Source organism: Elephas maximus, chromosome 15 (assembly GCF_024166365.1).
Source record: "Elephas maximus indicus isolate mEleMax1 chromosome 15, mEleMax1 primary haplotype, whole genome shotgun sequence".
NCBI classification, from domain to species: Eukaryota; Metazoa; Chordata; class Mammalia; order Proboscidea; family Elephantidae; genus Elephas; species Elephas maximus.
This window is the reverse complement of record NC_064833.1, coordinates 72,446,123-72,472,439: the sequence shown is the minus strand read 5'-3', so window position 1 is coordinate 72,472,439 and position 26,317 is coordinate 72,446,123. Positions and strand designations below refer to the sequence as shown.

The 26,317-nt window shown below is 39.3% G+C and overlaps 1 protein-coding gene across 5 annotated transcripts in view; it reads right to left on the bottom strand.

The window, feature by feature from the left end:
* The window catches only part of SLCO5A1 (solute carrier organic anion transporter family member 5A1), a 173,181-nt gene that overhangs the window by 54,037 nt on the left and 92,827 nt on the right, over positions 1-26,317 (bottom strand). For 4 of the 5 annotated variants that reach the window (XM_049853849.1, XM_049853853.1, XM_049853851.1 and 1 more), the window contains exon 5: positions 17,903-18,067. The exons of the other annotated variant lie outside the window; for it this stretch is intronic. In XM_049853849.1, the coding sequence (XP_049709806.1) occupies positions 17,903-18,067 (165 nt within the window). The remainder of the gene's footprint in view (positions 1-17,902; positions 18,068-26,317) is intronic. 5 annotated transcript variants of the gene reach the window in all.

The following is a 26,317-nucleotide window of genomic DNA, read 5'->3' as shown; positions in this document are numbered from 1 at the left end:
CGAGCATATATAACTTGTTTGTGACATATATGAGAGGAAAATGCACCAATAATATTTCTAAATATCCACTTCAATCAAAGTATCAACATAAACATTAATTTTTACTGGAAAAATTTCTAGTACAATGACTTGAAGATTTTCTAATATAGAAAAAATTTCTAGTACAATGACTTGAAAAAACAAAACTAGTAGCCTGAAAGCTAATCGGTCTAACATTAACAAATTCAAATAACCCATGGTCTACCTTCCGGCCAGCGGAAAGATGCCATGAGGGAAGGTGATCCTGGCAGTAAAACAAATTTCCTGTGGTCCATCATGAGATGGTTCCAGTTACAAAAGGATATTACATTAACTTCTAATAAGGTTGAAACACGTTTCACTATTTAGATGAAGAGGAAGGTATTTCCTGCCTGTGTGGCAATAACCATATCCTGGCCATCCTTAAAGACCAAGCTATTCATTAGCTCTGGACATGGTTTTTACAAGTTAACAGAACCCTTCTCTGTGGAAACGAGAGATGGCGGAATGAGCTGGAAGTCAAAAGAGTTTGTTTCTAGCCCCATCTATGCCCTACTTGTGATGCCATGAACCATAATTAGCACCTATACCTTTATTTATCTGTCTATAAAGTGGATAATACTATACTCCACCCTCTACTTTGTTTCCGCTCTTATCTCTTTCAGTAATAATCCTGATTGTCCCTCCTGTTATGGAGGACAGGCTATTTGATGAAGAAGGAGGGAACCGAGGGTCATTCTCATAATAATATTTGTGTTATTCTTTGCACTTAATAATTTTTAAACTTCTTTTAACATCAACAGCCCTGTAAAATAGATATGAGTATCCCATTTCTCAGCTTGCAAAACTGAGGTCAGACAATTAAGTAACTCATCCAAGCTTACACAGCTAATTAGTGGCAGAGGTAGATTTGGAAACCAGATCTTCTGAACCCAAAATTCATAGCTTTGCACTTACAGGATGCTGACTCACAACAAAGCAGGTAGGGATCACCTCATCTCAGCAGGATATGAATCTGCTTAAAAGGGACCAGCAAGAAGTTATGTGGTGCTCAAAACTGGAAATTTAATCAGCAAGCTATTTTACTCCTTGATAGTCACCCCACTGAAGAAAAAATATGGAGCAATTCAACCACGTTAGTTCCATCTGACACACAAAAAGGAGAAAAAGAATCAATACACATAAAAGAAATTTAGTACAGCTGTTGTGGAAGTGTGGTGGTTTCTCAAAATACCAAAACTAGAACTATCATATGATCTAGCAATTCCACTGCTAGTAATATATCCAAGAAACCCGAAAGCAGCAACAGGAACAGACGCGTGCACACCAAGTTCATTGCAGCACCATTCACAATAGCCAAAAGAGAAACAAGCTAAGTGCCCTGCAATGGACGAATGGACATACTAAATGTGATACACACATACAATGGAATACTACTCAGCCAGAAAGAGAAACGAGGTCTTGATGCGTGCTACAACGTAGATGGTGCTTGAAGACATTATGTTAAGTGAAATAAGTCAATCTCGAAAGGACGAATTTTATATGACCTCGCCTATATAAAAAAACAAAAACAGGCAAATGTACAGAGACCTAAGTTTATTAGCAGTTACCAAGTGCAGGAGAGAAGGGAAAAGGGGGAGTTATTGCTTATGGAGCACTGAGTTTCAGTTTACAGTGATGGAAAAATCACTTAAGGGTAGGGTTGCACAGCTGACTAATATAATTTCTATCAGTAAGTTGTACACCTGTAAAAAGTTGAATTGGCAAAAGTTATGTGATAGATACATTCACAACAATGATAAAAAAAAAAAAAAAAAAGCTGCTGCGGTTGCTTATGTACAACTAAGCAGCTCCTGGGATTTGGTTACTTGGTTTGGAGGTTTAGGATCAGGTTTCTTGGGACATCCTAGTTAAATAGCATAATACTGTGCTTAGTGCTTCTGGTCTACCTACCATAGTGCCTGGGGTCTTAAAAGTTTGGAAGTGCCATCCAAGCACAATTGGTCTCTGTTTGCCTGGAACAACAGAGGAAGAAGGAAAGTCAGGGATAGGAGGAAGAAATGGAATGTGCAGCTAACTGCCTCCATGAACAACTGCCTCCTTTGTCATGAGACCAGAAAAGCTGGATGGTGCCCAGCTACTATCACTGAATGTTTTGATCAAAGATTCTATAGAATAATCCTGATAAAAAGGGAGAAAATGCAGAACAGAATTTCAAATTCTCATGGAATCCATAGTGTCTAGGGCCATGGAGGCTGGATGAATCCCCAAAACTATTGCCCTGAGATAACCTTTAAACCTTAAACCAAAAATATCCCCTTATTAAGTCTTCTTAAAACCAAACAATCCCCCATGTTTCTGTCAGTTTATCGTACTGTGGGGGCTTGCGTGTTGCTGTGGTGCTGGAAGCTATGCCACCGGTATTCAGATACCAGCAGGGTCACCCATGGAGGACAGGTTTCAGCTGAGCTTCCAGACTAAGACAGACTAGGAAGAAGGACCTGGCAGTCTATTTCTGAAAAGCATTAGCCAGAGAAAACCTTATGAATAGCAGAGGCTGCAACAATGAGCTCAATATAACAACGATTGTAAGGATGGCTCAGGACTGGGCACTGTTTCGTTCTGTTGTGCATAGGATCGTTATGAGTTGGAACCGACTCAACGGCACCTAACAACAACAACAACAAAACCAAACAATAGTTTAGCTTAACTAATAAAAAAATGTCTGCCTTGAGCATTGTGCTCTTTTAAGAACTATCTATATGGGATCAAATAGACAATAATTCGAAAGATTAAATAGGAAACTTGGGGAGCAGTGAATTTATGTTAATGGGGAGGAACAAGTCAGAAAAGGAGGGTGAGAATGGCTGCACAACTAGAGGAATGTAATCAATGTCACTGAATTGTACATGTAGAAACTGCTGAATTGGTATATCTCGGCTGTGTATATTCTCAACTACAATAAAAAAAAAGAAATTGTTAAAAGAAATTGAAACTGTCAGGAAGATACTGTATACATCCAAAGTAAACTAGTAAGGTACTGATTAACTTAAATGCCTAGAAAAAGAAGTTGCTCACAAAAATCAGAGGCTTTTACAGGGTTAGGGCAGGATGGCAGTGCGGTGGGGGGTGTTTGTTAGTTGAAAGGTTGTCTAATCCTAGGCCTCAGTCTAGAGATGAGGAGACTGAGGCCCAGAGCAATGAAATGTTTTCATTCATGCATGCGTTCATTCATTCCTTCATCCAATCTATTGGGTGTGTCTTAGATGCTGATATAACCAAGGACATAATGCACTTAGTAGCAGAAATGCTCCGACTTCTGTTCCTGACACTTCATTCTTTCCCTGGGTGTTCAGTCCTTTTGAAAAGTTTACTAATCTTTGTCAATTCAAGTTTTATTCCTTCATGAATCCTGCTGTGAACAAAATATAATATTTTTGATGACTGAGGCTCAAATGAAGCCTGTGAGTCATTCTACACAATAATGATCATCTTGGGGCTAAGAATGTAGAAATCTGGAGAACACTGGACTGAATGCTCTCTGAGCCCAGAATGTTCCTTACAAGTAGGTGATATTTGTCTTTAATTATGTATGTGCACACATGGGAAACAAATACCAGACATAAGGACTGTGCTTCTAATCACCAACTAATAGCCCAAGCAATGGACTCAAACACAGTAATCATCATTAAGACGGCGCAGGACCAGGAAACATTTCGTTGTTACCCATAAAATCACAATGAATCAGAACCGACTCAATGACACCTAACAACGTTAATCATCAAAGATGAGTGAAACAAAAACAATTCAGTTAATTGAGAGATTTAGTCAACTGACATTTCATTGCACCATGCTCCGATATATGAAATTAAAACACTTAAATTTTTTCACCCCTTAAGTGTGGTGAAAAGTAGCCATATTTGAGGTAGAAAAATAAATGAAGAGTAAATAAATCCAAGTTATAAAGGTTTAGCCCCAGCTCAACAATGATTTAGCTGAAATCAGTTCCATGTGCAATGTGTCACACTTTCAGAGAGCTTGTACTTTTATCATTTGTATTACATTTCCAGTCCTCCTTCAATTCAAAAGAGCTAATAATCCCTTGGCCTTTCACTTCATTTATTAAGTCTATTGCCTCTTTTTCATTTTTCCACCTTCTATTAGGAGCCCTGGTGAGCCCTGGTGGTGCAGTGGATAAGTACTCCAGTGCTAACGGAAAGGGTGGCAGCTCAAACCCACCAGCCACTCCGAGGACGTGGCAGTCTGATCCCATAAAGATTACAGCATTGAAAATTTGATGGGGCAGTTCTACTCTATCCTATAGGGTCACTATAAGTCTGAATCAACTCAAACAGCAACAGGTTTGAGTTATTAGACATGCTTTTTCTCTCTTCTTACTTTTAAAATTCATTTCCTCCAGGTAATCTTTCCTGTAACTGTTTTGTACATGTCCTAAGTCCTAGCTTCACTGTTCAGCCTTAGATGACTTTTCCTACAGAAAATCTCATAAAGTGGGTATTTCAGCCATTACTAGTAGCAACTTCCAGGCACTATGCTAAGTACTCTGTATATAATACCTCATTTAATCCTCAGAACCTCGGAGGCTCACAGAAGTTAATGAACTTGTCCGGGGTCACAGTCCGCCTACTAGAGTCACTAGCCTTAAGGTCCTTGAGCGTGGGACCCCTCTTTGTGTTCTCATCATTGCTCCATCAGCAGCTTGTGCAGTACCAGGCCCATAACAGAAGCTTTAGAAATACTTGTGCATGGGTGGATGGATGGGTGTATAAAGAGACAAGCTCTGTCTGTCTCTAAACTCATCCTTTTAAGTACAATGCTGTATGTATTATACCCAATACACAAGAAGTTGGAGGAGAGAGAATTAGCATAATGAAACTACTAAAATGTAAGACGCTTCTCTGAGGGCCAGCTCAATTGATACAATATGGACCTATATATAGATTGGAAACCATGGTGGCATAGTGGTTAAGTGCTACGGCTGCTAACCAAAAGGTTGGCAGTTCAAATCTGCCAGGCGCTCCCTGGAAACTCTATGGGGCAGTTCTACTCTGCCCTATAGGGTCGCTGTGAGTCGGAATCGACTCGATGGCACTGGGTTTGGTTTTTGGTTATATATAGCTTGTTAGTTGTATGGCCTGCAAAAGCGGTTCTAGAAGCTTCAGTTTCACCAACTCTATACTGGAGCCAGTAGCACCGAAACTGCAGGATAGGTGTGAAGCCTGCAGAGGATGCAAAGGAAGCCCCTCGCAAACACAGTGCTGGCCCAGAGTGCAGCCCAGGAACGGTCACTGTTTTTACCATCACGGCACAGGCCCATATTGAAGGCAAGACCCCAATTTGATTTGCAGTCCCAAAGGCTATGAAGGCTTTTCAAAGTGCTTTCTCATAAATTATGTCTTTTGATCTTTAGAACAACCTCAGCGTAGGCGCTAAACATTGGGCAGAGGGGCGTGGTGCAGTCTGCGTTATATTATACGACAAATACATTCACAACCTCTTAGTCTCCCTCCCCACTCTAGAATCAGCTTCTCTGCCAGAATAAAGACAACTAAAAACTGGTCAAATAAACTAATCAAAAGAAACAAATACATTAGACAAATTGGTTATTTGGTACAAAATGACTAAGACACATCGGTACAGCAAAAGAATGGAAACAACCCAGTGTTCATCAATGGCGGACTATTTGAATAGACTAGGATACTTCCATACAATACAGGACTGTGTGACTATAAAAAGAAATGAGCAAGAGCTCTGTATACTGCAGGATAGAGTATACAGTATGCCAAATTTTAGGTAAGAAAGGTTAGAAGTATGAATATGAAGTATGGATGCTGTTATGGATTGAATTGTGTCTCCTCAAAATATGTGTCAACTTGGTTAGGTCACAATTACCAGTATTGTGTGGTTGTCATCCATTTTGTGATTAATGTAATTTTCCTATGTGTTGTAAATCCTAATCTCTGCCTGTGGTTAATGAGGCAAGATTAGATTATGTTAAAGAGGATTAGGGTGGGATGTAACACCCTTACTCAGTTCACATCCCTGATCCAATGCAGAGAGTTTCCCTGGGGTGTGGCCTGCATCACCTTTAATCTTACAAGAGATAAAAGGAAAGGAGAGAGAGAAGAGAATTGGGGACCTTGTACTACCAAGAAACAAGGGTCAGGAGAATAGAGCGTCCTTTGGACCCCGGAATCTCTGCACTGAAAAGTTCCTTGACAGGGGAAGACTGACGACAAGGACCTTCCCCCAGAGCCAACAGAGAGAAGAAGCTTCCCCCTGGAGTTGGCGCCCTGAATTTGGACTTCTAGCCTACTAGACTGTGACAGGATAAATTTTTGTTTGTTGAAGCCATCCACTTGTGGTATTTCTGCTGGAGCAGCAATAGATAACTAAGACATATCTGTATATTATATATATAACATACATAATACACTAATAAAAATGGCCACCCGTACAGGCAGGAGAGAACTGGAGGAAACAGGGATAGAAGGGAGGCCTCTTTGAATGTACTTTGTTTTAAGGTTTTGATTTTCAAATCATATAAGTGTTTTGCACAATTTAAAAAGCAACTTTAACTTAAAAATTAAAAAACGAAATAATCCCTAATAACTGAAAAAAAAAAAACTAAAACAAGTCTCACAGTAGTTCAGGTTGCTGGTAAAATCAAACAGACAATAACTATTTCAAATAGCTCTAAGACACACTATTCTGTAAATTCCTAGTAAGAGATCACGTAAGGACCAAAAAAAAACCCAAGAAGTCTAAAACTGCATTTAGTATTTTACAGTAAGTAATAATATTGATACTTTGAAACAATTTTACACACACACATATATATACACAATGAGCTAAAGAAAAATAATTATGATAAAGTCATTAGGAGTCCAGATTTTTAACATTAAAGAGATACAATGTAATATCAGAGAAGTGAAATTGCCCATAACGCTAACATTTTAAGTGGAAATATCAGTATGAACTTATGATTTTCTTTTCTCTCTTTATCAGAAAAAGGCCTAGAAACACTGCCAACTCTGAGAAGAAAGGCCTGCTGATCTCCTTCCAAAAGTTCACAGCCTTAAAAACTATGAAGCAGTTGTACTCTGCACACATGGGGTTGCAGGAGTCGGCATGGACTGGATGACAGCTGGTTTTACTGGCTGTATCCAGGTAAGGAGTCCCTGGGTGGTGCAAACAGTCAGTGTACTTGGCTGCTAACCCAAAGGTTGGAGGTTCAAGTCCACACAGAGTCTCCTTGGGAGAAAGACCTGGCGATCTATTTCCCAAAAATCAGCCATTGAAAACCTTATGGAGCACAGTTCTACTGTGACACACATGGGGTCACCATGAATCAGAGCTGACTTGACAGCAAACTGATTGTTAATGTCCAGATGTTGTTGTTGTTCTTAGGTGCCGTTCAGTCTGTTCCAAGTCACAGCAACCCCGTGTACAACAGTGTCTTGCACTATCCAGGACTGACTCTGCATTCCTTCCATCTTCTTTTGATTCTTCCTGCAATTGTCAGCTTGTCATACTGTGGTGGCTTGTGTGTTGCTGTGATGCTGGAAGCTATGCCACCAGTATTTCAAATACCAACAGGATCACCCATGGTGGACAGGCTTCAGTGGAGCTTCCAGACTAAGATAGACTGAGAAGAACGACCTGGCGGTCTACTTCTGAAAAAATTGTCTAGTGAAAACCTTATGAATAGCAGCGGAACATTGTCTGGTATAATGTCAGACGATGAGCCCCTCAGGTTGGAAGGCCCTCAAAATACAACTGGGGAAAAGCTGCCACCTCAAAGTAGAGTTGACTTTAATGACATGCATGGAGTAAAAGCCTTCAGGACCTTCATTTGCTGAGGTGGCATGACTTAAAATGAGAAGAACATCCATTAATAATTTGAATGTGGAACATAAAAAGTATAAATCTAGGAAAATTACAACTTCTCATAAAGATCATTATCCTAGGCATCAGTGAGCTGAAAAGGACTGATATTGGGGATTTTGAATAATCAATCATATGGTCTATTGTGCCAGGAATGACAAATTGAAGAGGAACGGTGTTGCATTCATTGTCGAAAAGAACATTTCAAGATCTATCTTGAAGTACAACACTGTCAGTGATAAGGAAAATAGCCATATGCCTACAAGGAATACCAGTTAATACGACTACTATTCAAATTTATGCACCAACCACTAAGGTCAAAGATAAGGAACTTGAAGATTTTCACCAACTTCCACAGCCTGAAATTGATCAAACATACAATCAAGATGCATTGATAATTACTCATGATTGGAATGCAAAGTTGGAAACAAAGAAGAAGGATTGGTAGTTGGAAAATATGGCCTTGGTGATAAAAATGACGCCAGAGATCTCACGACAGAATTTTGCAAGACCAACGACTTCTTTATTGCAAATACTTCTTTTTTTTTAATTTTTGTGCTTTAAGTGAAAGTTTACAAATCAAGTCAGTCTCTCATACAAAAATTTGTATACACCTTGCTATATACTCCTAACTGCTCTCCCCCTAATGAGACAGCCTACTTCTTCCCTCCAATCTCTCTTTTCACCAGCTTCTGACCCCCTCTGCCCTCTCATCTCCCCTCCAGATAGGAGATGCCAACACAGTCTCAAGTGTCTACTTGATCCAAGAAGCTCATTCTTCACCAGCATCTTTTTCTATCCCGCGGTCCAGTCCAATCCCTGTCTGAAGAGTTGGCTTTGGGAATGGTTCCTGTCTGGGCTAACAGAAGGTCGCATATACCCTTTTTCAATAACATAAATGGCAACTGTATGTGTGGACCTCTCCAGGTGGAATACATAGGAATCAAATTGACTGCATCTGTGGAGAGAGACGATGGAAAAGCTCAATATCATCAGTCAGAACAAGGCCAGGGGCCAAACGTGGAACAGACCATCAATTGCTCATATGCAAATTCAAGTTGAAACTGAAGAAAATTAGAACAAGTCCATGAGAGCCAAAGTACTACCTTGAGTACATCCCACCTGAATTTAGAAACTATCTCAAGAACAGATTTGACCATTGAACGCTAATGACCGAAGACTAGACAAGTTGTGGGATGACATCAAGGACATCATACATGAAGAAAGCAATAGGTCATTAAAAAGACAGGAAAGAGAGACAAGACCAAAATGGATGTCAGAAGACACTCTGAAACTTACTCTTGAATGTAGAATACCACAAGCCAATGGAAGAAATGATAAAGTAAAAGAGCTGAACGAGAGATTTCAAAGTGCAGCTCGAGAAGATAAAGTATTATAATGAAATGTGCAAAGGCCTGGAGTTAGAAAACCAAAAGGAAGAACATGCTCAGCATTTCTCAAGCTGAAAGAACTGAAGAAAAAATTCAAGCCTCAAATTGCAATACCGAAGGATTCTAACTGGAAAATATTGAATGACACAGTGTCCAGATATCTGTTGCCATCAAGTCAATTCTAACTCATGGTGACCTTATAGGACAGAAGAGAACTTCCCCACAGAGTTTCCAAGGAAAGCCTGGTGGATTTGAACTGCTGACCTTTTGGTTAGCAGCCAAATGTTTAACCACTGTGCCACTAGGGCTCCAGTGTCCAGATAGTGGTCTCCAAAAACCATTTTCCTTATATAGAATCAGGGCTCTTTGGAGAAATATCACTGATGCAGGAAATTATACTATTAGCCTGTCACCTTTTTTCAGGCCAGAAAGCACAAAGGCTACTAAAGTAGTCAAAGGATATGTGGGTTTTCCCCGACTTCTGAAAATACAATGTTCATATGAAACTTTTCGTAAGCTGAAATGGCGTAAAGCGAAGAAGCAATTACTACTAATTCATATGAAAAATTTTTTGAGTGTTCTTAGACCCCAAAAATAGTCTACCATGATCAAAATGCTTAATTAGGTACAGTTTTACACTACGTGTAACACCTTTACAAGCTCTCTTAGGCGTTCTGATAGCTTAGGACACATCTTGCTAGCAGGTGCAAAAAATAAATAGAGAAAAAGCACAGATGCTCACAGACACAGTTCAAAGCTACGGCAGCTTGATGCTGAGATGCTGAGTGTAGTAGATTCCAGGGAAGTAGCTTGGTGAAGCCACTATTGCCGCTAGGGATGAGTGCTGCCTCTTTAACGGCTTGCTGCAAAACAAACGCCGAACGCTATTTCTGCTTTTTGCCTTTTTTCCATAAAAGTGAAGATCCTCTTCAGATTTCCTTCAGTTAGCAAAAACAGGTACTAATATAGTTCTTTCATAAAAGCAAAGTGACATAAAGAGAACTTTTCAAAAAGTGGTGTATGCCTGTAAGTGCTAACTTGAAGGGGGTCCCGCTGGTCAAAGATTGGACAATTGGTTGCATCAAAAAGAATAATGACTGCAATAGATTAAAACACAGCAAACACATAAGAAGTCATGAGCTCATAATAATAGTTTTTAAAATACATTCGTCCATATTGGAATTTGCTAGGATATAAATTTTTATTCTGAAAACTGGTAAATAAAGAGAAAGAATCATACAAGAAGTAATGATTATGTGGGGAATAAGCCAAAAAGAAAGTTGGTCATTTGGGGAGTTGATTTAGAGAAATTCAAAGAGAGACTCATAGCACCAGTGGGAACGTGAACATTCCTTCCCCACACCTCTAGCTGTCGCCTGCCCAAGAAGGTTTCTGCCACACTACTCTTATGACCAAAACTGAAATTGTCCCTTCTGACAATTTCATTTGCATATATTACTTTTCTTAACAGGTGGGGTTTAACAAAATGCCTTGCAATTACAACTCTAAATTAGACTGGTACAAAGTTGGTTTTAAGACCAACTTAAAACAGAAAACCTAGCAAGACTTAGTAATGGACATTTAAATTTAACATGGTCTCTACAGAAAAGGAGAAAACTAATTTTTATACCATATGTTTTCAGATATAATTACCTCATTTAATTTTTTACAGTCACCCGATCACTCACATTTTACGTATGAGAAACTGAGTGTCCGAGCAGTTAGTGGCTTGGCTGAAAGCATACATCTAGTTAAGTGACAGACCTGGGATTCAAAGAGAGGTCTGTACACTGCATCAGGCAGCCCACAGCCAAGAAAAACAGTGTTGATGTTGGTCGTGGCCAGCAACATTGCTAAAAATATCACAGTGATGAATCGATTATCAGCTGGTCCCCTTGTAAGAAAATAATATATGGTATGGGGAACATGAGAATAAATGTTGATTTGGTACTTTGGAAAATTATTTAATCTAAGATGTTAAAAAAAAAAGATGTTACAGCAGGAAAAAAAATCATGGAGCTCATTTCAGTCAAAGTTACTGTTTTCTAGAGTAGATAATTGACACCTAGAGAGAAAAACTGATACATTTAAAGCCACACAGTGAGTCAGGGAAATAGTGGGATGAAGGCAAAGGCACTGTCCACCTTATACCACTATAGCCCTGGAGGCAGCTCCGAGGGGTCATCTCAGCAGGCCTGGAACTAGCCTGAGCTGTGCTGCTGAATTAAGAAAGTGTACCTGCATGGCACTGACCCCTGGGCAAGGCACACAGCATACTGATTAATAGGGTTGCTTCGTAATCAAGGGTCCAAGGAGGTTCAGGGTAGACTATACCAGCTTGTCAGCATTGTTTATTGATAAAAGTGAGCATAACGATTTGCCTCACTAAGACCCCTGGTGAGCTCTGCTGCTGAGGCTGGTTAGCAGGAACCTGTGTGACCAACAAAATAGAAAAAATATTTTGAAACTATTAAAACCACAGCTGAGGCTCCAGTTTGGGCCCCCGTGTTCCTGAGTATTCCAATGCACAGATCAGAGGTGCCTGATCCAAGAAACAAAGTGGATCCTACCACACACAGTTGAAATCCCACCTGGCCTCTCCAGACCCCTTTGTGAGTCAGCCTGTGATGAATATCCTCACTTTAAGACTGTTGATATATAACATCCCCTTCCTGCAATAAACGTTGATGTATAAGCATTGTCATTTTGGGTCCTGTGAGTCTTCTTTAGCAATCGAACCCTGTTTAACGTCTATCATTAGTAAACTGGCTAAGAACTGCCACATGGTAGATACTGAAATATTTCTTTAATTAATTGATTAATGTAAAAATAAAGAGAATCTGAGTGTCCTGACCTATTGTCCACTCTAACTTTCTAGTTTTAATCAGCATTGATGAAAAACAAATGCAATTGTGTGTGATAACTCTCTACCCAAAAGACAAAGAGCCTGTTTCATCATTTTTTAAGTCCTAATAGCCTTTTTTCATCTCAAGATTGCTTAAAATTATATAAGCGAGAAGACTAGCAGTTGCTACAGAATGCCAGTTTGCATGTTCCTCCCTCTCCTCTTTGAGAGCACACCATGTCTGCGTGTGGTGTCAGCACATGTTGTCTCCAGAGGCCAATGGGATCATCTGACCTTGGAAATGGCCAGTGATACGAAAGGACATCCATGCCTAATGTACTCAATTTGTACTTGAAATTTTAATTGTAAGGTATAAAGAAAATCTACATGTACATTTATAAAATTAGTACAAACATGGATTTTTAAAAAGTATTCTTCTAAAATTAAAGAACTAATATATAACTGCTGTTAACACTCTCAGACAAATGAGACAAATCAAAGCCTGTTCATGTCTCTCTTGCATCAAAAAAAAAAAAAAAAATTTTTTTTTTTTTTTGTGCAATAATTCTCTTCTGTTTGGGGTGGTAGAAATGACCTGGAAATAAATAGTTATGATGGTTGCAGGAAAAGAAAAGAAAAAAATTAGTGAAAACTTAATCACAATAATATATGTAACAAAAACTTTTAAATACACAAAGATACAATAATTCCCAAAGGCTCCAATATTAATTCAGTGGCTGAAGACAGATGGCAAATATTTGGTTAATTAAATACCGATACAATTCCATGTTTTTGTTTTTTTTAATTCACACACCTACCTAATCTCCTTACCAGAGAAATAACTGTCTTGATTATTCTACTGTAAAAAACCTAAATAGAATTTTCCAAGGCTACTTCCCTTATAAAGAAAAAAAACCAAAACCCTTGCCATCGAGTCAATTCTGACTCACAGCGAACCTACAGGACAGAGTAGAACTGCAGAAGAGGGCTTGCGACTTGGGCTGGCGGATTCGAACTGCCAACCTTTTGGTTAGCAGCCATAGCGCTTAACCACTGTGCCACCAGGGCTCCTGTAAAGGCAAACTAGTGTCTACTTTTTTATAGTTCTGCACACCTAAGGATAGGATCCCAGGCAAGCAAAGGTGTTGCTGAAAGACCAACCTGCGCTGAAAACTAACGCTCTTAACCATGTCTTAACTGCAACGGCTACTGTAGGGCGGTAGGAAGCAGAGTCTTAAAACAGTCAGAATATTGCTTCTATGGAAACTTTAACAAACTGAATGGAAATGATGACAGTAGCTTATAACTACTATGATATTTCAATAAAAATCACATACTGATATTTAGATACTCCAAGGACTGTAAGACTCTAACATTCTGGGTCTACCATTTAGTATCTGTATTTCTTTAGCAAGTTAGTTAAATCTCTCTAGGTCTTTATTTCCTCATCTGTAAAATGGGCATAATTAAAAAAAAATTTTTTTTTTTTTTTTTTACACCACTTCGTGGGTTCTGTGTGTATAAAATGTTTGGTGTCCTGTACTTAAAAAAAAAAAAAAAAGCCATTGCTGTGGAGTCGATTCCGACTCATAATGACCCTATAGGACAGAGTAGAGCTGTCCCATTGACTTTGCAAGGAGCGCTCCTGGTGCAGTCGAACTGCTAGCCTTTTGGTTAGCAGCTGTGGCACTTAACCAGGGTTTTCATCTTGTGCTTAGTACACAATAAATATCAGTAGTCGTCTTATTATTATAATTATTATCATCATTAATGTTATTACAGAGGATCCATTTCCAGCCCTGTTGAAACAGCATGATTTCAAATAAAAGGTGTTATCATCATCATCATCATAATTCTTCCTATGATATGTGATTATGTTATATTTTACATTTTATTCTGTTGTGCCCATCTGAAGTTAGTAATCTTCTGAATAAATCACTATTCACTGCTTCATTTGATCTTCACAGAACACTGACACATAGACAGAGGAGATATTGCCCTCGTTTTACAGATAATGAGTTCTACCTGAAGCTTAGGGAGCTAAGCAACTTGCTCAAAGTCACGTACATAGCTAGTAAATGGCAGCGCCAGGACTCAAGGTCATGCTGCCTAACTCCTCCTTCAAAGCTCCTTCCATCACTTCAGGCTTTGCAAAATATTAGCTCCATAATATTTTATTTCAAGCAATAAATAGGATCCCAGAAGGGTGAGCAGAAAGACCACAGACAGGAAGAATGTAAAGTGAATACAGGGGTGTGCCACTGCTGTGCAGACAGGTACACAAGAGGACTGAAGAGGGGCAGGCTAAGGTGTTGGAATGACACTGCATCACAATGCTGAAGTCATCACCTATCCTGAGGCCCAAGTCCCCTCTGACTGTGATTACAGTGTGAGCCACGTGGTGCTGCAGCTTCTCCATCCACCCTCAGCACCAGAAAGCATCAACCCCACCTTCCTGCTTGTCTACCAAATCCAGTGCTTGCCTCAGGCCCTTTATATTTCCGTCCAAGAGAATGACCTGCTATTTCAGCCAGAATAAGCCTCATCCATGGAAACCCTGGTGGTGTAATGGTTAAGTGCTACGGCTGCTAACCAAAGGGCTGGCAGTTCAAATACACCTGCCACTCCTTGGAAACTCTGTGGGGCAGTTCTACTCTGTCCCGTAGGGTTGCTATGAGTCGGAATCAATTCCACGGCACTAGGTTTTTTTTTTTTTTTTTTTTGTAAGCCTCATCCCTTCCTGCTCCTTTGCCTTTGCTCAAGCTGGTCCTCCACAGGGAATAACATCTTTCCTCCAAACTCCTAATGGGCAGATTCTACTTTTCCTTAGAAGTCTGGTTAAAGCCATTTCCTCCATAAAACTCAAACACCCTACTCCGCCAGCTGAAATAATCTGCACAACTCAAATCTTCTACTAATTTATTTACACAGCTTTTCCACCTTTATTTCATAAGTTTTCTTTCTCTTCTTTGATCTGTAAGCAACTGAGGTTCTGGTTTGAGTCTCTCCCCGCCCACACGCAGAAACTGCCCGTGAAATGCCTTGCACAGAACTGGTGTTCAACGGTGAGCGCGTGAGCTGAGGCCTGTCTTTTGATAAGTACCTGGAGCGTCACCTCTACCACCTTACGCAACACAAGCAAATTGCTACAGAGGAGGGTCAAGTTATTTATTCAAATAATTTTTTAAAAATTTAAAAAAAGAACCTTCACTTGAAAACTTTGTCAAAAGAAAAATTAAAGCTATTTTAAAAATTCTTTTTCAGATAAATGTCTTAAATTCTCCATTTCATTCTACATGCCTAAAAAGGGCACCAGAAAACAAAATATCTCAAATAAATAAATTCTTAGAACAATAAAGGAGTTCAGGGGTGGTACAAACGGTTACTGTAATCGGCTGTTAACCAAAAGGTTGGAGGTTCATATTCACCCAGAAAAAGGGCCTGGTGATCTACTTCCAAAAAAATCAGCCATTGAAAACCCTGCGGAGCACAGTTCTACTCTGACACACGTGGGGTTCCTGGCAACTGGGTTTTCTTTGTTTTCTGTTTTTGATTTTTTTGAGAAAATAAAAACTCTGCTCAGCAAGTAAGAAAGATTACATAAATTGAAAAAAACTCACATAGCCAAAGGGAGTTTTAAAAGGAATTATCATCCCTCTTTAATCTTCTTACTATAAAAAGACAGCTGGGATGGCCACCCTCTACTCTTAATCAACCTGAATATCTCTTGACTATTTTTATTTTTTATCTGACTGCAAAGGAAGGGGAAAGAATATGAGCTGGGAACAGAATGTCTTTTACCAGAACATAGTCGACTATCAAACACTGTCTAAATTATATTGGCAATGATCTTAAAAAAAAAAAAATTGCCGATGACCAAACTAGAAAGGAATTGGCACTTTGGAACTTTGCTTCTTTATTCTGATGTTGGAACATGAGATGAATCAACTCTGTGAGTTAGCCTTATTCAATCCTGCACCCCTGCCCCCGCTGCCAAGTGGGCCACACTTGTTGACTACTGCTGTGACCACACGACTGTGGACATCGGGAGCCAAACACCCCAGGTCCAGCTCAAGCCTTTACTGCACTTTTTCCAAAGGAGTCATTCATCTAGCCTCAGCCTCTACAAGTTATTAAGAGACGGTTTTTGTCAACATGCATTCACTATGCATTCAACTCCTCGGCAGGTAAACACTGTACTGGGGGTCACAGTAGCCCCGAGAGTCAAAATGGCTCACTGGAGGGAAACGGGATGATCTAAACAGATTTGCTCCTAGTTTGGCTGGAACAAGGTCACAAAGGATGGACTAACAGGGTTTCCTGTTCACGAGAAAGACACCAAAAAAAAAAAAAAAAAAAAAATCAGGCTTTGTGGCCTAACAAGTTTGGCAAAGACTATATTTTTAATCTTCTCGGAGTTTCACAATGCACATTGTCACACTAAAAGGTTAGAAAAGTCTTGCAGTAAAGAACCCTTTAATACTCAGCAAGTCCCAAATTTATTTGACTATGAGCTTTATTTCCAATAATACCATTTAATACTGAAACACAGTTTGGGAAATGCTTGAGACATGAAATATTTAATAACAGTTGTGTGGCATCAAATCTAGTCACAAGACAATCCTTGTTTTCCCAGTCCTAGAATCTCTGCTCGACAAAGTGTTAATGTAAGAGTTAAATTAGACAACCAGACTGTAAAATAATCTGGTCTTTACCATAATATAAAGAAAACATATATTTTTGAAATCAAGAGAGAGAAAAGCATTTTTTAATGCATTTACAATGTCCCATAGCAGTACCTTCTTTTATAAAAATATTTGCTATCATTGACCTACAACCCACTTGTGTGTCTTTTTTACGTGAAAATGAAATATTACCCAAATATTTCACGTCAACTCCTCTTTCCACAAATGATGTCACGGTGCCCATTAACTGTCAGATAATTCAAGCTTTGTGGATTTGAATGTGGAATTGGAGGAGGAGGTGGGAACCTTAGTCATCTGAAAAGTTATAATTCTCCACTTCAATATTTAAAAATACTTTATTAATAAATGGGGTCTTTAGGAAGGTACCATCATTCAACCACGTTTGAAACCACTGAGGAATTATCTAGAATATTATATCACATAAAACACTGAAAATTCCCCCAATAAATAATAATGCTCCTGCGTTTGTGGGGCCAATTTCCTATGAAAAGATTTGGGTACTACAAGTCCTATGGCTACACATATCAAACACACCTAAACATCAGACAGAAAAAACATATTTGAGAACAAAAGTGATAAAGTTGCTTTCTAACTTCAAGTATCTCCACTGATTCCATTAAAATCTGTTTACATTTATCAAGGGGAAATCCTTCCATCATGGACTGATCTGTATGTCAGAGCATCTTTTTTTTTTTTTTTTAACTCTTCAAAACCATTTAATGCCAACCCATGAAAAGATCTATTCAGATTTAAATTGGAATGTCATTATCTATTTCTTTTTTTAAAACAAAAAACCATAAACATGCGAAGTTTTCCATTTCCAAAACACAGTTGGTGAAAATCAATGGTAACAACACAAATTGAAGTGAAAACATTTAAGGACTTCATCCTCCTAAAATCGTGGCAGAAAGGTAACTGCTAACGAACTTATTCAACACGTTGATGTTCGATTTAATGTTCTCTTCACTCATTACCATTTCAACTGAGTGGTCAAAATGACCATGTTTTCAAGTAACTCTACGGCAGCGCCTTACCAGTGTAGATGCTGGCATTGGAAGCAGGGATACCAAACTGTGACTCGATGAACTTGGGAATGAAGGTAATGAAAGCAGTTACAATGGCACTCTCAGCTGTGTATGACAAACTCACAAAAAGGAATGTCATGTTGCTTAAGATCCTGACAGCTGCTCTTGGTAGGTCTACAAAATGACAAAAATGACAAATGAATGTTATAAACAATGGATGGAAAATAAAATAAAACTGAATTGTTTTTGAAATGAACTGGCAATAGCCATTCAGCAATCTTTGCCATAAGAGAATAAAAACAGAAAAAAATCTGAGGGCTGATTAGAAACAATTCCCTTTATTCAACAGATTTGGGGTTTTACTTTTCAACTAGGATAAGGAAATCAAAGTATCTAAGAATACACCTACACACAAATGTTTTTAGAAGCAATACCCTACATCTCGTACTTCAAAAGCTGTTTCAATTAGCGCGTTTTCTCACTGATTAAAACAATGTTATTCTCTGTTAAACCCCCAAAGTCTACTACATGCATAAAATCCCAGTAGCGCCATCCTACATTATAGTTTCCACTTTACCCAACTACCACTTTCTAGGGAAAAATGTGCTTCTGAGTTCACATGTCTCAGCCCAGCATTGAGGATGCCCACAGCAGAGGAAGTGGTACACGAAGTTCGGCACCTGATTTTCTCAGCTCACTAGGAAATATTAAATAGCCATGGCTATTAGCCTAAGGGGCAACGCCAGCCAGGTCAGATACTCCTCAGGTAATCTGGGCTAGGGAGCAAAGAGAAGAGATGTCTAAAGTGGAAGGAGAGTCACCAAGGTAGGGCCCACCTCAGGACCTGCCAGGCTGCCTTTAAGAAAGGGAGAATGAAGAGCATTTGAGCTTCAGGTTAAAAAGTTTCATCCTTGAGTCTAGGTGTCTATTTCACAAAACTTGCCACAGATATGCTTCAACATGTAAGTGCTTTCATTACAGCATTGTTTGTAATAGCAAAAATTTAGGAAAACCTAATCTTGATGGCTGTCCTCCTACATGACTATAGTACGGTCATCAAATTCAGGACATTCACACCACGGGGCCCACTCAAAGTTTGCTGATTATCCCAGTAATGCCCTTTATGGGTCCAAAATCTAGTCCAGGAGCACATGTTCATTTGGCTGTAATGTCTTTTTGTCTCCCAAGGCAGCGCAGTTTGTACTCATTTATTAACCTGAAGGTTGGCAGTTCTAGTTCACCCAGTGGTACCATGAAAGAAGGTGCTTCTAGGTGGGTTCAAATTGTCAACCTTTCAGTTATTAGCCAAGTGCTAAACCATTTGTGCCACCTAGGGATTCATGTTAAATCCATAATTTGCAACCAAATACCTAATTTTAATGCAGAGGAATATATTTTAGATGCATTTCTTGGTGTTATTTATAACTGTGTCATTGTAAAATCAAAGATGCCATAAAAAGCATGATGAGAGATGATGAAATAATGATAGTGATTACCATTTCTTTATAATTTAGTGCAAGAAATAGTACACATTCAGTTATAAGGTCAAGCTGATGCTAAAATCAGGAAATGCCTTAAGCAGTCGCAAAATAAAAGTAAAATTTAACACAAAGCACCAAAATTCAAGAGAATGTAATATAAAATGGAAGTTGCTTTTGAAAGAGGTATTAATGCCATTAGCAGATCACTTGCTCCTTCCCAGAGGCCCCATCAAAATTACAACGTTATCGGAAAGAAAAGGAGGAAATAGACAATATTTCATTGATCCAGCCTATTTAAGAAAGAGGGATTTTGTATGCCTGAATTTTTCAGATAACTGAGAGACTGCCTCTTTAAGCATCTTTAATGGGTTAACTGGTATTACTAGACAAACCACAGCATAAAGGGACGTTTTCTTCAAGATTCAAGATCATAATTGTGACTAGTAATTTCTATATGCTAATTAGCTTTAGGTGCCCTGGTGGCACAGTGGTTAAAGTGCTTGGCTGGTAACCAAAAGGTCGGTGGTTCAAACCCACCAGCTGCTCTGTGGGAGAAAGATGTGGCAGTCTGCGTCTGCAAAGATTTACAGCCTTGGAAACCCTCTGTGGGGCAGTTCTACTCTGTCTTATGGAGTCACCATGAGTTGGAATTGACTTCATGGCAGTGGGCTGTGGGTTTTAATTAGCTTTAGCATATTTTTTAACCTTCCATTATTTTTCTGATTTTTTCAAGAGAAATTTATTCCCTACTATGTGTTGTCTGTGTATTTGTTTTTGCCTGCTGACGTTGTTTCCATGTCATCTTTTTTCTGTTACTTTCTTCTAAAGCACCCTTCTAAAAGTAGACATTGTTTCCAACTTTGTTTTGACTTTTTTTTAATATTTAAACTGAGGGTGGAATGAGGAGCAGTGTTTGTTTCATTAATATTATGAAGTAGTAGACTAAATTTTATTACCTGGAAACTTACATTTATACTCAGCATAAATTCTAACCATTAAGTACCAAGAAAACACACTGACCCCTCTTAATATTTTTCATAATTTTTTTTTTGGATATAGTTTCAAATATAGTATCTCTTCTGGTGAAAAAGCATTTATCTGAAGTTCAGCAGTATACTCAATTAATTTTTCTATTTAAATTTACATAAAACAAATACTTTCATTATAAAAATGAAGTGTTTATATTGGGAAATGGGATTGGAAATGGTTTTATTTTCTTATATTTTTATGTACTTTTAAAATTTTCTATCAGGGATATGAATATACCTTACTTTTGTAATCTAAAAAAAGCCTGCATTTTTAAAAGGCTGGAACAAACATACCACTCCCTGAAAGTTTTCTCAGACTTTCTGCTCATTTGGGAACCCCTACTCCTCTTCCTTGTCCTTCCTTAGAATGTACATACCTCAGTTTTAAGACTTAACATATTACACTGTGTCTATTTTCATTTCTGTCTCCCCTTGTAACTTTTACTTTAGTACCCTGAGTTCTCAGTTCTGTAGAAGGTGCTCAGTAAAGACATTTGTGAAAGAAAAAGGAAAAGAAAAGGAAGGAAAGATAGCCATCTGTTTCAATAATTAGAATGTTATGTGGGAGCCATTCTGGCCCTTTCCTAAAATTCTTAGATACTGCCAATTTCTTATACAAAAGTGGAATTTGAGGGAAGTGTCGATTCAACAAGCAGATAAAAGTGGCTAAAATGGATTAAAGTCAAACTGTTCCAGCTTTTAACAAGGATTCACACCGGGCACAAGGAAACCAAGAGTAAAAATGGAAAAAACCAGAGTGGAGGGTCATTGTTACACAAAAAGTTGGGATTTTTATTTATAAGTTATAAGACAAGGTTATACACAGAGGTAGAATCCAAACCCTCCTCCTCGAGGGTCAGGAAAGGCCTCTGGAAGGTAGGGGGAGAGGGACAGTGGTGTAAAGCACGGCAGAAGGAACGTTATAGGGTAATGATCATATGAAATGATGTAGCTGAATGAGGCCACGTGAGAGTACGCTCTTGATGTAACATATGTGGTCCTTTTAACCACTCCATGAAATTCCCTAATTCCCTCCTTTTGCGAATACTTAGAGCAAGTATTTTATTTTTGCTGTATTCCTAATCTCTTCATTCTTATTATTTGTATATTTTTAAGCTCTCTGGCACATCAAAAAGTGGGTGGAAACAGACCATCATCATGCAATGAAAACTTTAATTAATAACTTCTTTTATGGCCTTTAAGTTGTGCATGTTCATGGGCATAGCACAGATATAACTTTTCGATGCTTCTTACCCAGGACATAATGGGACCTGGTTCATTAGTTGGGTCTTTCTACAAAGGCGAAATTAAAGTTGCTCTTTGTATGTAATGCGGCCAACATATGACCAAATGCCTCCATTCCCTGCTCATCTTCTTTGAAACTAATGACCCTATGAGTTCTCCAATCACAAGTCCCCATGAAAGTATTCCAATTCTTCTCCTACAGGACATGCCAACACAGGGCATTCCCTGCTTGTCTGGAAAGGAACAGAAGGAAGTATATGGCTCTTGCATGCTACAGTCACCTCTGGGCTTGGTGTCTCAAAATTGAGCCCTAAGCCACTTACCTACAGGTTGGTGGATTGAAGTGGCACCTGTAGAGGCCCCAAGTACATCTTTCATGGCCATAATACTATCTGAATTGTTTAAATGTGGCATCAATTAGTATTTTTATGTATCTATCTAAGTATACAGTACACTGATGAGTAACCCCACAATTATTTTGCACTGTGTATAAAGAAAATGTTTTCTTTTTTAGGAATTCTTTGTCAGGTCTATCACCATTTGCCTTTTATCTCATAAGCTCTATGTTCAAGTCTAAAGGTTTAATTTACCACAAGAAAACATACGTACAATAAGATAAAGGGAAAACAAATAAAAACAAAAAATCAGAACTAACAAAAACAAAGTAGAACATCAAAACTAGGAGAAACGATTAAATATGGCCATTAAGACACCACCTGGGCTTCAAATTCAACTCAGTTTCCTGGCCACCAAGGCAAAAAATTATATAATCCTCCTTATCATAAACACAGCAATACTCTAGTTTCTTCACCGAGAGCAAGGCTTTTCCTAACTATGTACTAAAGCAAAGGTTCTCCAAGTACAGTCCTGAGCCAACAGGTCAGTATCACCTGGGAACGTGCTAAAAAGGCCAATTCTCGGGCCCCACCCCAGACCTACTGAATCAGAGACCCTGGGGCCCAACAATCTGGATTTTAACAAACCCTCTAGCTGGTTCAAGAACCACAATTCTAAAGAAATGTCTTACATGACGCTTTATATAAAGAACACTGGGCAGTGCTCCTACGACAAATACGGGAAATTCAAGTACAATTTTCAATAAAAGCTGCAAGCATAAAATGAAAGTGCAATTCAGCAATGGAAACATGTAAGAGGGCTGAGATAACTGGCCCAGGCATGTGGCTTTTGGTGGTCCAGCTTCACTGAGTCAAGGGTTGACTATACTATAGTCCCATCCTACAGACATCCCATACTATGCCAAAAAACCACACCCACTGCCATCGAGTCACTTCTGACTCACAGCAACCCTATAGGACAAGGTAGAACTGCCCCACAGAGTTTCCAAGGAGCACCTGGTGGATTTGAACTGCCAACCTTTTGGTTAGCAGCCATAGCACTTAACCACTACACCACCAGGGTTTCCATACCTAACAAAGAGCCACATGCAATGGTTCTGAAGGTTCTCAGACAACTCAGATTCAGAATTCATTCCTTCTACCCCTCTCAACTAGTTCCTCTCCCCATTATCTGAGGTTGAAACCCTGAAATGATTCTGGGACCTTCCTCGCCATCATTCCCATATCAATAGACCATCTCATAGATTTAAAAATGCATTCATTAAATATTTATTGAGTACTCATTAGCTGATGGAAATACAGCTGGGAAGTAATGGACCAAAGAAACAAAAACCTTTGTCTTCATGGAGCTTACTTCGTCTTCATGGAGCTTACTTTCTCATCGGGGAGTAAGACAGTAAGTCAGATAAAACACATAGTATGTTAGGTAGTGATGGGTGCTATGGAGAAAAATAAAGAAGGAAAGAAAGTTAGATAGGAAGCTTTGGAAAGGAGGTTGAGACTTTTCAGTAGGGTGGCCAGGGAAGATCTCACTGAAAAGGGCCATCTGAGTCATGATGTGAAGGGATCGAGGGAATGGACACCTGGGGAAGGTGAGAGTATGCCTGGAACATTTGAGGAACAGTGATGAGGCCAAGGGTGTTTGGTGCAGAATAAACAAGTAGACTGTAAGAAGGAGATGGGACTGAAGAGGTCACAGGGGTTAGATCATGTAGCCCTGGTAGGGGTTCTTTCAGGGACTTTCCTGTGAGTGAGACAGAAGGCCACAGAAGCTTTGAGCTGATGAGCGGTATCTAACAGGATTTTCCTTTTTTTTCAGTCTCTCATACAAAAATTTATATACACCTTGCTATGTACTCCTAATATTGCTCTCCCCCTAATGTGACAGCACATTCCCTTCACTCCGCCCTCTATTTCCGTGTCCATTCACCTTCTGTCCCCCTCTGCCTTCTCATCTCCCCTCCAGACAGGAGCTGCCCACATAGTCTCACATGTCCGCTTGATCCAAGAAGCTCACTTTTCACCAGTATCATTTTCTATCCCATAGTCCAGTCCAATCCCTGTCTGAAGAGTTGGCTTTGGGAATGGTTCCAGTCTTGGGCTAACAGAAGGCCTGGGAACCATGACCTCCCGGGTCCTTCTAGTCTCAAGCCATTAAGTCTGGTCTTTTTACGAGAATTTGAGGTCTGTATCCCACTGTTCTCCTGCTCCATCAGGGATTCTCTGCTGTGTTCCCTAACAGGATCCTCTTTCTGCCAAGTTGAAAGCAGGGCAAGGCTAGAAGCAAGGGGACCACATTAGCACGCTTTTGTTCTTTCTTTCTCTACTGGTCAAAACCATCATCACGTCTCACTTGAGCTATGCCCATAGCCTCCAAAGTGAGCTCCCTACTTCCCTTCTAATCTACTGATCGAGTGCTGCCAAATGCCTGCTCAAAACTCCCCACTGCCCATTGGGAAAAAAAGCAGTGAAAGACAAAAACTCAAGCCCTCACAAGAGGGCCCTGCCTTTCCTTCCCAGCCTTATCTCCCAGGCCTCTGCCACATATACCCAACTCGCTGACCATAATGCACGAGCTCGGTATTTTCCAATACGTCTGCACAATCCTCCCTTTTGCCTTAGCTCACCCTGCTCCTTCTGCCTTTTGAAATTCTCCCAGTCTTTTGAGATTCATCTGAAATCCCATCTCCTCTACGAAATCTTTCCTAATAACCCCAACTAGATATTCTTTCATTTCCCTTTGAACCTCCACACCACTGTATCTGTCCTCCGCTTAGAAAAGGTCTTCAATATATTTTCATTTGTCCATGTCCTGTTTCCCTTAGTGGACTGCAGGCTCTCTGATGGGAGACTGCAGCTCACCCATCTTCATATCTGCATTTTGTTGTTAGATGCCATCGAGTTGCTTCCGACTCATAGAGACCCTATGTATGGCAGAATGAAAACACTGCCCAGTCCTGTGCCATCCTCACAGTCATTGCTACGCTTGAGCCCATTGTTGCAGCCACTGCGTCAATCCATCTCATTCGTTGAGGGTCTTCCTCTTTTTCGCTGACCCTCTATTCACTGAATTAAATGACAAAATCCTTGATCAAACAAAATTCTATAACTTTCAATGGCCTCTTTAAGCCAGTTCATCACCTCAGCTAGGATTATAACTATGAGTCAAAAATCGACTTGACGGCAACTAACAACAACAACATGAATACATTGCACACTAACACAGACAAAAGTCTAGCAGTGAAAAATCTGTTATATTTTACACTAGGTAATAATGTGAAGCAGTTTAGCTGAAAAAAATTAAAAATAAGAACGAAAAAAATAAAATTGCTCTTATAGTTAACTGTCACTAAAAGTTTTCTTTTGGAAAATAGTTTAGAAAGATGTTAAATGTGGATGACTTTAGAACGTTGGCCCTCAAACCTCAGGAAGACTAACCACTTCAATGTTTTACGTGCTTATTTTTATTTGTAAGGTTGTGTGCGATCGTGCTTTACGGGAAGGTGATGCAGGCACATCGCGCAGCCTCCTTTCCCCTCTGTGGCATTTTAGAACTACCTTCTCTCTGCTAATTTATAATAAGAACCAAGAAACACTGAGCCATATTTTCCCAGTGTCTGTCATTAAAAGGTAGAGGGAGAGAGCAGAAAATATAGTTTATTTGCCCTATCAAAGAACTTCCCAAGAGGGTACCATTGGGTATAGCCCAAAACATATTCTCTTCCAGGAAGTAGAAATTACGCTAGATGTCTCACCCACCTCCTCTCTGAAGAAGCTAATATTGGCATCCGATTTCAAATATAAAATAACAACCGAGGGAAACACTGTCCCAGGACAAAGGAAAGCATCTGTGAATCAAAACTCGAATTCAATTCAAAATGAATTCTCAGCGACCATTCTTTAATTCAAGACCTTAACAATGAATCTCCACCTTGCGATACCAGTTATGTCAACGGTGGTAACAACTCCCAGAGATTTAATTTGTCCTTCGGAAAAGCAGATTCAATATTAGGCTGTCATTCCTCACTAGTGATACGACTTAGATATCCTAGAAGAAATCACTGTGTGCAAGAAAAACATGAAATAATTTTAAATATGATCCTAATTGAACATTATTTCAAAATCTTTTCTTTCAATTCTTCCGATATCTTCTGAATCATTTTTAGCAAAAAGGGTTTCACTATAATCCTATTAAAACAGTACTTCTTTCTAACAGAAGGAACTGTCTCTGAAAAGCACCAGTCCAGATACAATTAGAAAATGCAGTACAAGTGTAAGCAATAAAGTGAGCCAGTTATGGGTCCTAGTCAGGGG